The 12,649-nt window shown below is 38.2% G+C and overlaps 1 protein-coding gene across 1 annotated transcript in view; it reads left to right on the plus strand.

Moving 5' to 3' along the window:
• Window positions 1–12,649, plus strand: part of ITGA1 (integrin, alpha 1) — a 43,683-nt gene that overhangs the window by 2,362 nt on the left and 28,672 nt on the right. Inside the window, exons 2-8 of the mRNA XM_009894188.1 lie at window positions 672–784; window positions 1,737–1,825; window positions 1,917–2,031; window positions 2,698–2,825; window positions 8,873–9,021; window positions 10,738–10,888; window positions 12,476–12,641. Of these exons, the coding sequence (XP_009892490.1) occupies window positions 672–784; window positions 1,737–1,825; window positions 1,917–2,031; window positions 2,698–2,825; window positions 8,873–9,021; window positions 10,738–10,888; window positions 12,476–12,641 (911 nt within the window). The remainder of the gene's footprint in view (window positions 1–671; window positions 785–1,736; window positions 1,826–1,916; window positions 2,032–2,697; window positions 2,826–8,872; window positions 9,022–10,737; window positions 10,889–12,475; window positions 12,642–12,649) is intronic.

Consider the following 12,649-nt stretch of genomic DNA (forward strand, 5'->3'; position numbering starts at 1 on the left):
CCTGCTGAAAACTGGATTTAGGAGTGGATGCTAATTTGTGATGCTTACAAAGTACTATATGAGAATAGTTATTTTTGATCACACCAAATTTTGAAAAAAAATACACAGGATAAAAACCCTTAACATTTTAAAAATTTAAAATTTCTTTTAATAACCCTTTTAATCCTATTATTTTTCATTAATGAGTGGAAAAATTATGTATTTTACACTGCTGGCTCACATTACTTAAGACTAAATTATTCTTCTGGGTGCTTGGGAGCCTCTCCTTTGGCAAATTTGGTCTCTCAGCATGGAAAATACATTTTCTTCTAGAATATATTTAAGGTCAAGGAGCTAGTAAACAAACTGGATATCTCCTTCTGTATTACTTTTAATACTTGTCATCCACCCACCAATATTGCTTTTGTTTTCCACTGGAATTTTTTTAAATGTTATTCTATTGTGCAATTTGGTATATAGACACATTTCCTTTCTGTGTCCTTTATTAAAGAGGAGACAGAATGGCTGCTTTTGCTTGTATCTGAACTAGCATAATAGATACTTTTCTTGCTCTCCATCCTGTACTCTTTGTATGGAGTTTGCTGCAGCTGCCCTCTCTCTATAAGTTTTATTTGCTGACTTTTGTACCTTGTAAAAAAGAAAAAAATTCAGGTAACTTATTTCATTTGCAGGGTACTTATTGGTTCACCTTTAGTTGGCCAACCTGAGAAAAGAACAGGAGATGTATACAAATGCCCTGTAGGAAGGGACAGCCAATCACCCTGCATAAAACTGAACTTACCAGGTATGAAAGAAAATAAACCCGTGTAACATGGAGGAATAATAGAGGTCAGATCTTAGGAAATTTTTAGCTAATAATTATGCATTAGTTTCTATAGAAAAACTTTACTTAGGACTCCAGAGCTAAATGTGAAGGAAGTTGTGTTTGTAACATCAAAAATAATTTTATTTTAAAGCTTCTCATTGTCCTATGGAAAACATGCTTATACTTTCAGAATGGGCATTTGTCTGTGTTATCAAAACTTTATTATTACTGGCATTAATTGACTGTGGTTGGCAGTCCTGGCCATGGAGCCAGAAAGGCCATGCAGCATAGATTCATGGATTACCCTTTCCAAAGCTCTCTGAAGCCAAGACCCTTCATAATGCCATTGGTAAACTTTTGATGAGAACGTAACTAGCCAGAACCAGGCTGATGCATCTTAATATGATACAGGTAAATATTAATCATTTTCTTGCTCATGTCAAGAGATACGTGATGTGGACAGGAAGATACTTCCTGTTAATATGAATTTCACTAAATACACCTATTGTGGTATTTTTTATCTCCTCTTTTCTCTTGAAAACCTAAATGCCAGTAATGTAAAAGCTATTAAGTCATTTATAGCAGACCAGGATAAAAAATGAATGTTTGTTTTCTAATTAACAAAGCTGTGTGAACAGTAATCCCTTGCTTTCATGACGTGCTATTATTTTTACTTTTTTTTTTTTTTTTGCGGTTCAAGAAACTATTTGAGACAGCAACCCAGACAAATTTTCTGGGATAAAAGCCAGTCTCAGAAATTTTTCTTGATTGTTGCAATTGAAGAAGGAGGAGGAAGGGTGGTAAAATATTTGATGAAACCAGTGTCAGTCTGGGGTTTATTTTAGAAGCTGGAAGCTGGATGCTAGGGGATATATACTTTAACATTTTGTTTTCATGTTCCCAAATACTTAACATTTTAATCTATTTATAGCTTCTACTTCAGTTCCTGACGTTGTGGAAGTAAAAGAAAACATGACTCTTGGAACAACCCTAGTGACTAACCCAAAAGGAGGCTTTCTGGTAAGAAAGGACTTTTTGCCAATTTTAAAACAAGTCTGGTTTTTTGTCAGGTGCCATAAAAAAGCATATCACCCTTTTTCATCTTTTAAAGGCATGTGGACCACTTTATGCTTATAAATGCGGGCGTTTGCATTACACAACTGGAGTTTGCTCTAATGTCAGCTCCACTTTTGAAACCATCGAGGCAATTGCTCCATCTGTGCAAGGTATGCATGCCACAGGAATTCTTTTGTGTGTCTGAAAATACGAAGTGCCAAACAAGACAAATGTATACACATAGGCATACCAAAAAGTATAAACTGCTTAACTTAGCTACCAGCATTACCAAGTTAAGTAAATGTTTTCATTGTCCGTATATAACCTAAATTCTTGCTACTTTTGGAATTTATCTTGGTATAAACAATCATTAGACTGCTATGTAACATCCAAACACAATTGCTAAAAATAGTTGCTTATGTTTTTTACTTATGGCCCAAAGACTCCTTTTAAGTAATGATGGCATGTTAAGACCTAACACAAACCCAGTTTAGTCATATAGATAAAAATCTTAAAGACCTGGTGCTTTGAAAAAATCAAAGAGGAACAGATTGACATTGAAGAAGGTAGGGGTCACTAGTAAATACTCCAGTTAGATGATCTTCGAATCCCATTCTTAAATTTCTGCTTACAAGAAAGTGCCTTGCTGACAAAGGGAACACAAATGATGTAAAATACGATGCAAAAATTGACATATGACTGTTGGCGTTAAACGTGTCAGTTCAGCCCCACGCCAGAAGGATATGCGTTTGTTACTAATCACAAAAGCAACTGAAGCTGTGAGATATATTTGATCCTTGTTAGTATCAATTCTCACGTGGCAATTTGTGTTGCAGAATGTAAAAGCCAGCTGGACATCGTCATAGTCCTCGATGGGTCCAACAGCATTTACCCATGGGAGAGTGTCACAGCCTTTCTAAACAGCCTTCTGAAAAACATGGATATAGGTCCTCAGCAAACACAGGTAACATGGTAGATATTTTATGTTTGTTTAATTTGCGAGAGAAATAAGGATTTACAGGAAATGGGATGACAGTGTCATCTATGGAGCTCTTCAATTACAAGAATTTATGGCAATGGGATGCTAAAATAAAATTGCTGAAACCACAACTAAGTCAGTGTCTGTCGCCAAGTAGTGATGTCAGGGAGGCTCTCCCTCCCCCTACCGCTCAGGCGGTCTGGAGAAACCGTCTTTCTAACCTAGAGACAAAAGTTAAGTGCATTAAGTGAGGCCGTTTGAAGAGTGTTCTTTCCCACTTCCTTCCTCTCCACAACCACTTCTTGTCTTCTTTTGTACTTCATAGCACAAAGGTCATTTCTGCTCCTCCGAGCTGCACATGCATGGTTCAGACAGCCTTTGATTATAAGCTTTTTGGAGCAGTGTTCAGTGTTTTGTACTGTGCAGCACTGAGGGTACAGCTTTTAAACATTTGAAATCATAATTAACGAGTGGCTGTTAAGCTGCATGTTATTAATGGCAGAAGCTGCATTTATATAATAAGTGGAGAGGGCCAAATTCCCAGCTGCTATAAATCAGCACGATTCCACCAGAATTAATGGAGCTACAACCAACTACCCCAGCTGAGGATCCGCCATATGTTTCATAGTCTGCTGAACAGAGTATGTAAATAGCAATTCCAGCAGAACTCGGGGAAGGGGGAAACATGGACACTGGGATACATTTTAACGCAGCAAGCTTTATTAACAGCAACAGAAGAAACACAGTCTTCCTTTCACGTCTCCCTTTTCTCCCTCCCAAAGTCATGGATTTTATGGGATCCTGTAGGATATTTGGTATGCCGCAGGCCAGTATTTAGTGTTTTTTCTGCTTCAGGTGAGCTCCTAACATTCAGGTCCTGCCTTCACAAAGGAGAGTGTGAGAAGGTGTAAAGGATACATCTGGCTTCAGAGAGCATCCCTGCCATTTTCCGAGTTAATTGGGGTTTGTGAGTTAACCACCCAAATCCCCTGTTGAACACTGAACACTGGCTGATACAATTATTACTTATAAACTATCAACTTTACAATCATGTCCTGTTATTTTAAACACACTGTTCTTCCAGATATTGTGAGGAAGAAGGAAAAACACTTTGTCAAATTTAACAGAAAGGAAAAAAAAAAAAAATTCTTCCTGGTCCCTTAGGCTGCTGATTACTCAAACATGTGCCATCTTGGGAAAATAGTTAAACCTGAACTTCCTAGTACAGGGCAATGGCTGCATGGAAATCATCACTGCCTTCTGTTCAAAGGGCTTCATGGGAATAGTACACAGGGCAATCAACTCTACTGCAGCCTCACCTCTCTTCCTCACCCTGAAATTCCTAAATTTTTACATTGCCACACCTCTGTTATGTTTGGTTTTGGAATCCTGCCTCGTCTGTGTGGCTCGGCTCATGCACAAAAGGTCCCTTGCTGGCCTGCACTCCAGCAGCCCGCCACCTCCACCTACAAAATCCGTTCTACCCACAATTTGGCACAGCTACCCCTCTTCTCACACGTACACTTATTCACTTGAGAACGTCATCTTTGGCATCTGGTTGCTAAAGAGCAGAAACATTTGAGAGGGAGATAAGAACGGGATAAGGGTGAGAAAGGCTGAAAAACTGGAAAGAGATGGCAACAGCTAGTTAGAATTTTCTGGGTTCCTCTTACCTTCCCCTGTCGCCAGAACACATCCCATCCCTCTCCTTTCCTCCAAGTCCCCTGCTTGGAAACCCTGTCACAGCCAAAGGTAGTAACGAGTTTCTACCATCTCCTCCACCCACACAGTCTCCTTTCTCAGAAACTATGTTTAAATGTCTGTTGAATGGGAAAGAGGAAAAACGACAGAGCAGGTTTATTTCTTCCCTCTCCTCTGGGAGCACAGAATAGAAATAAAGGAACAACTGTTTACTTTGTCTCTGTTTAAATTGATTTTTCCATATCCATCTTTGGGGGATTGTTGGGCATGTGGAAATCGGTGGACTTTCACTACTTCACATTGTTTTCCTCTTGCACAGTAAAGGAATGAGGTGATTACAGAATAACTCCTTAGCAGCTTGGGTGTGACTTGTTCAAAATCGTGTTTTGATTAGAGGCTTGCAAGATATTTTTTTTCCACTTACCCGCTCCATGAACAATGGTCACTAGATTTATGGCAAGTCAGAAGAGAAGTTCCTCAGTGTCTCATGTTTGGCAAATCTGAAAGTGAAAGTCAGAAGATTCAGATGCAAAAAGCCAAAGTTTCTGGTGTGATTTTCTCAGAAGTATTTCCTTCCCTTCCTCTTTCCGGAAAGTCCATACCACCATACTGATGGTTAAGCTGCATATCCTGAGTTCAGGGATAGAAGCAGTAAAGGGGAAGTGACACTAGAAAAGGAAGAAGGAATTAAATGAGAAAAAATGGTATAAGTAGGAATAAAACATTTCTCCTAGCCTTATTCCACATTTTAACATAACTGTAAAGCAAGATAGCGGTTTTTTTTAATCTTTGTTAAACTTTTGTAGAGATAACTGTCTTTTTAATAGGGTGGGGTTTTAATCCTTTACATATCAGCAACATTCTATGGTAGAAGAATATCAAAAGACAAAGCAGAATAATTTGATATGTTCAAATCCAGCTTTAAAGCTACGTTGGAATGGCCTTCAGAAATTTTCAGGCAGGTTTTATTTCTCCATTAATATATGACACAGGCAGTTAAAGGTGTTTGGCCTGTACCTTATTGTATCTCCAAAGGGACTGTATCAGTGGACTGATAAGTCCTGCCATGTCATTCATACCTTATGGAGTTTTATCTCCATAACTGAAGTGTATTAAAGAGGTATTAAAAAGATTCAGGACGAAGAAAGACCTTTGCAATAGTTTACAAGTAATTTCTGTCTGAGTCCCTGGGAGCAAACAAAGTGTAGCAGAATTAATTCAGTTTTGCTTCAGGTATCTTTAGCAACCTGTCCATATGATAAAATATGTCATCCATTAGTGCTTCCCACTAAAGCAGCATCGCTGCTTTTCTGTTACATTAAATACGATTTAAGTACAACCAAAAATATTTGCAATTTTCCTCCACAGCCCAGTGGTGAAAATCCTAGCATATCATCTCCGTGTACTAAATGATTTTCCTTTCTTTTTTTTTGGTTTTATCAAATAGATTAGCTTAATAATTTATAGGGAAAGCCAGAATGTACTTTCCAAATAAGGGTCTGTGTTCACTTACAGAACAACAATAAATAATTGCTCTCAGAAATGTTTTGTCCCAAAGTAGAACAGTCCTTCACTTGCCTGTTCTCTTGTACAACACTTTTTCACAGGAACTGGGGACAATTAAAGAATTATTCCCTTGTGTAATATAAAAGCCATGGAATGCTAGGGAAGGGAACATACACTTAGGAATTACAAAGATGTTCAACAGATTATGGTCAGTAATGCTGGGAAAAAATATTAGGTTTTCTGGAATAAAGCAGAATTACGTCCTTCTGTGTAGTACTATTGCATTTTCCAGATTTAAATTAAACAAGCAAATCAAAACATGCAACACTTGTTAGTATCATTCTTAGGGGCTTGCTGAAGTTATGCAGTTTGAGTGGGTTTATTGTCCCATAAAGGCACCCTTGTATCACGTAGATGTGTCATTTATAGTTTTTCATTAGATTAAAAGGCTGGAAAAGCTCAAACCTTCACTGCTATCTAATAGAATATAATTCTAATTTTACAAGGTGAAATTGATTCTGTGATTCTGTAGGAGACTGGAACATGCAGCCTAGTAGTATTTTGTTGGCTCTGGGAAGCTTTTTGTTACCTTTTTTGAGGAATGGCTCATCTTTGATGCCACAAAATATGTAGAACAGTGATAGAAAATATGTAGATCAGCGTTCTCAAAGTTAGTGCTAAGGAAGGGTCCCACAGAACAATTGTATCCCATAAGATAACCACATGCCCCCCTTCCTTCCTGATATACAAGGTATGCAACACAGTGCACTTTTCCAGACTCAGATGTTCTTCCCATTCACTTCCTGAGAAGGAAATGCTCAAAATGTTTACTTACTGTGATCATGGACATTTCCTTTCAAATAGGAAATGATACAACTCAATGTCAGCCTGTAATCTTTTTTAGGAAAATGACAACACCAACATGGGTCTCTAGAATCATGAAAGGCTAGCAGATACTTTTCACCCTGACAGCAGTCAATGGTTGATTTAATCCTTGGTACCAATGAAAGTCTCAAAGCTGTAGATAACGAGCCCATGAATCCACAGCAGCGGACTCCCTGGTGTGCAATAGTCTCTGGCTACACTTGCACATGGTCCTGGAATGCCTGAGGCACTCCTCTTCCTCCAAAAGACCAAACATTATGAAAACCTCTTGTTTATCACCAGTTAATGGCAGTCTCTTTAAATGACTAGCAGCATCCTGTTCAGATTATGCCATATGCCATTTTAGATGCACGCCACAAAATAGTTGTCTTGGAGGGAATGGGTTAAAAATTTCATCTTCAGCTTGAGGTTTAGCCGGGACCACATGACTGCTGTGATAGGTAATACAGCCTGTGCCCCAGCCTGTTGTGTAAACACTCTGCAGGATTAACAGGCTGCTGCCCAGAACACGCAGCCTCTGGATGCTCTCGGCTGCAAGTGGAGGATGGCATGCCTCTGAGAGAGAGAATTATGATGTCTTAAAAGGGAGAAACTTGTTGTAATTTTGAACTTCCATCAGTTCTTCCAGATTTTGTTGTATTTTCAAAAGGATACAGAAATTAAGTGGGATAGATTTAGCTACCACATGCCATTATAATTATAGTCCCATATTCGTAGGTAACTAGCTTTTCATAATGATCATGATATTGATGTTTAGTATCAAATATTTATCCCAAACTAAGTCTTCTACTACAAGCAAACAAACATCGTGCAGAATCAGAGAGGCTATGAAAGTACCTCAAAAACCACCTATAAAGCAATCGCAAGGTACATACTAAGCCACTTCTAAAATAATGTGATGGCATAAACATCCCAGAGGAATTCTTGATCTGCAGTACCTAAATGCTAGAGTGCTTTTAATAATAAATGAGCGAGACATAAATATGCCATGTAATACTGCATTATCCTAAATAACACCTCTAAACTGCCATGTGTAACGTAAAATTGAAATATGCTAATGGAACATTGTGTGGAATCTTCCCAGTAAAAGCTGTCAGGAACCTGCCAAAACATTAAAAATGACAGAGATGAATGAGAGAAATTAATTAATATTTAAGAATATTGCTCATCTTTTTATTCCACACTTGTTTTTGCAGCAGGTTCCCTCATGCATTTGTGGTTGGGCTCCAATCCCATGCATTGAATTTTCACACAAAGACTTGTCCTGCTGAGGTCATCTAGAGTCTTTCCATCATGCTCTCCCATCCCAGAAGCCACCATTTTATTCACGTTGTCCCCTCTGGCACTTGCCAGGTGTCTTACTTCGGCTTACCTCCTGCTGGAAGAACAGCCATGGCCTGGACTGCCCTGCTGCCTTCATCAAGATAGGGGTACTTTGGTCTTCCACTCACTCTGAGGGCCTAAATTTGCCATTGCAATGCTGTTTATGGACTAGGCTTAGGGTAAATAAACTATCAGATGTAGGAATATTACAACTGGACGGAAGGAAGAGGGCTGTGAGTGAACCATGGCCTTGTATGCTATAAGTAAGACTATTTTGAGAAGTTGTGACTGGTGGTTAGGGCATTGGTCTGCCTGGGCCTGGAGGAGAGCAGAGCTGCGGCACAGATTACCGCGAGTCAGGAAGAGCAAGGAGTTGAGCCTGCTCTTGGCTTTGTTCCTATTTTTAATAAAAACAATTTAGAATCTTCAAAACAGTTCGTGGGATTGAGTGTCTTCTAGCCAGTCTTGTTCAAATGCTTATAGGTGTTTCGTACTGAGGGAAACAAAGTTCATTTCTTTTCCTGGTTGTAAGTACAGATCAGCATTTACCCCACTGCAGGAGGCACAGAGGTCTTCTTTAAGGGTAGCTGATTTTTAACATGAAGTGTGTATTTCAGGTTGGAATTGTCCAGTATGGACAGACTGTAGTTCATGAATTTTTCCTGAATACATACTCGACAACAGAAGATGTGATGGCTGCAGCCACGAGAATACGCCAGCGGGGGGGAACGCAAACTATGACAGCCCTGGGAATAGATACGGCAAGGTATGTTCACAAAATATTGTCCTGCATATGGTAGAAACAAACACAAACAGATACAGTGATGGTTTTGATTTTATAAATTAAAAATATGATGTGGTTGACATCTGACTTTATTTTAGCTAAGCAAACAAAATTTAGGAGGAAGGTGGATAAACACTCTGTCCAGCATCTACAGCAGTTGTATATGGCACCCTGAAAAGGTAGGAGGAAATGGGGAAAGAGAAGAGACATGGAGCAAGGTTGTAGTCCTAAGCAAAGGACTAACAATCTTTGATGTCTACACAGAGCAGGTAGGAGCTGTGTGTGTAGAAGGATGAAGGACATTTAAGTTTTTTAGAGGAAACAGGAAAAAATAGAACTTTTTAATGTTAATTCATCTTCATTCTGAAAATTATTATGGGGTTTGAGCCCACACTTGTCAGAAAGTCTAGAAATTTTATATTCAAAGTCTTTGAAGCTTCTGGATCACTGAGAGATTAAAGATCTATTGTAGAAATAGCATTATTTAGAAATGCTTCTTTTATGAGAAAAATGAAATCTGACTTTTGTAGAACAGACAGTAAAGGCAAAGTCTCTCAGACACTTTCAAACTGTACAATGTTGTTCTGGTATCTTTTTTTCTTCTCTACTTTTCTTTGAGACATGACAACATGACTTTATTCTGTAAAAGACTGCATTCGCCTTTTCCAAACAACCATTTAGTGAAATATGCAGCATCTTTCTGATTTATTATTTGCTTATCTGACCAAGGTTTTGTTGATATAATGTCTTAAATCTAATTAAATTCTTACATATTCACCAGTAATGTTTTCCTTAGATACGGGTAGAAGCTTGAGGGCATCTGAACAAGTTCATACAAGCAGAGCCAGTTGGGAATTGCCAAATACTCAGAAACCACATGTGGTTCAGAAAGTCCCCCAGAAAGCCCACAAACTATTGCAGGGTTGTATATACAGAAACTATCAGCAAAAGCTTCCTCTGTTCCTATCCATCCACTTTTGGCTACCATCAGCAGTAGATCTCAGCTTTCACTCGTGGTCCATTTTAGAGTTCTGCGGTATTCTTCTAAAAAGAGGAAGGCCTGCTTCCTTCCCTCTCCTGCTGAGCTATAATGCACCCTAACCTTCTCTGGTCCCCTCCAGAGTCTGGGTGAGCCGCTGCCAAAAACCTCAGTGCCCGTTTGCCCATCTGCGGCTGTAGAATTCAACGGGTCACCTCCACCTGCCTCCACTCACCTGCAACCTACTTCCACCACATCCCCAACACCCACTTTCACTGTAGATGTGCAGAGGTGTGCTGGTAAATGAGTGAATACTTTGACCACTTGTGCTGCTGTAGGGTGGGAATTGGTTGGGGTTTTTTGTGTGGGTTTTGGGATAGGGGGGTGTTGGTTGGGTTTTTTTAAGCTGCCAAAAGCTGCTTTAAGGTGCCAGAAGTTTATTTAGAAAGGGGAAGAATTCTTCACTATCCAGCATTGTATTTTCTGCTGTTGCTCTCAAATGAATGAATAATGAATGAATGGTTATGAAATTCTTTGGCTGTGAACTGTCATGTAATGTCCAATAGTTGTTGTTTGTATTTCTTCATGGTTAATATTAACCTCCTTTTCCTGCTTCTTAGTTAATATAAAGTCTTTCAGTTTATGGTTGACTATGCAAATATGATGCATGTGCTAACTGCTGACATTGCCTTTCTCCAAACGCTTTATGCTCCCTTTAGGAAAGAGGCTTTTACTGAGTCTCGTGGCGCACGAAGAGGAGTACAAAAAGTAATGGTTATTGTGACTGATGGGGAATCACATGACAACTACAGATTAAAAGAAGTGATTGATAATTGTGAAGATGAAAACATTCAGAGATTTGCTATTGCTGTAAGTGATATTTAATGGGAAAATTCAGAATCTTAAAAGCATGTTTCATCTTCCAAATGTAATTTCTGTTTAAAAAGTTCGTTTCACAGAACCTTTATGGGAATATAATCATTTCAGAGAGGAAGAAAAGAAAGAAGCTGAAAAAAACTTAAAAATTTGCTTTCTGATTTTATAGCATGTAAGAAAAGCAATCTATCTGTCTTCCTGGTGATGACAGGTGTGCGTGCATGTGCAGAAAAAGGAGAAGGAGTTTGAGGGGCAGCATAAAATCAAATCCTTTCTGTTAAGAGCAATATTGAACAGAGTGGATATATTTAAGTCTTCTGAGCAATTTCTATAGACGCATTAACTACTTTAAAGCAAAAAAAAAGGCAAATGTAAACCATCAATATAAAACAAGTTTATTATGGCTGTTCTATGTGCTGACATTCTAAATCTGTTTTTTTCATGTTGAGCAAACTTAATAGCTGAATGAGAGGATGAACATGATGGAGGTTAACCCATATTGAGAAATATGGAAACATTAATGATAGATTCGGTGTGAACTCTCCACCATATTTGTGTGTTCTACACTCAGATAATCCATTTTCTCTCATTAATTTTGAACTTCTATTGGATTGTTGCTTCTCCATTCCTGTCTTTCTTTGTTTTGGTACAATGAGGTGGTATGGAACCATACAACTTCAAGAAAGCGGTTATCTTTAATTTAAAGAGAAACATAAAACCATAGTTGAATCCAGCACACAAATTCTCGGTGTTTTCCTTCATGAAGCTAGAGATCATTAAAGAAAAATTTGTCCTTGAAGATGCAATAATTTTTAGTAATAAAATCCCTGTCTAAAACCGAATTTTAATTGCTGCAGCGTCCAGGAATGCTAGAACATGGGAGTTTGTTTTTTATTTCCCTCTCAAAGCAAGTTAAGTGTATAGAGCGCTTTTTTCAATGAAAAAACTTGGTTTGAGAATTGGAGAAGTGAGTCATTTTGTTCTGAGGCATCCTGAATTTTTACAGCCGTGGTGTTAAAAGTGCAAACCAAATCTCAACTCTGATACTGTGATCGAGTTGTTAACACTGAATGGAAGTGTTGTTGTTATATGTATTTTAGGGTACATCTGCAAACAAAAAAGAATTATTCTATGCCTAATTAACTTGTCATTAATTGCTCATATACCATGTTATGAGAACTAGTCATACCTATGCATAAGCCAGGGCAATTGTGTATTCTGGTTTGGGTGTTGCTGTGTTGGGTTTATTTCCTAAATAAGGGCCTATTTCAACAAATTACAGAATCATAGAATAAATCATTAGAAGTTTGTGAAGAAAAGGACAGTTGAGGATAACAGACATTACACCATAGAGTTGCTTTGTTTGCTGTTGTTGATATTTTCAGAAAAACAACTGAGCCCTCATACAGCTCTGTTCTTATTGGAAAAGAATGATTTTAAATTAATTTGAGGAAGGTTTTAACAGAACAAATTAACGTTAGATAGTATTTCCCAATATTCTATGACAACCTGCTTCAAAGCTATCTTTTAAAACAGGTTATAAAATGTATCCTTGACTTCCTTTGTTTTAATTCTCTTTAGATTCTTGGCAGCTACAGTAGAGGAAATTTAAGTACTGAGAAATTTGTAGAAGAAATAAAATCAATTGCCAGTAAGCCTACTGAAAAGCATTTCTTCAATGTCTCAGATGAATTAGCTCTTGTAACTATTGTTGAAGCACTTGGAGAGAGAATATTTGCCCTGGAAGGTATGACA

Source organism: Charadrius vociferus, unplaced genomic scaffold, assembly GCF_000708025.1.
Source record: "Charadrius vociferus isolate BGI_N301 unplaced genomic scaffold, ASM70802v2 scaffold70, whole genome shotgun sequence".
NCBI lineage: Eukaryota > Metazoa > Chordata > Aves > Charadriiformes > Charadriidae > Charadrius > Charadrius vociferus.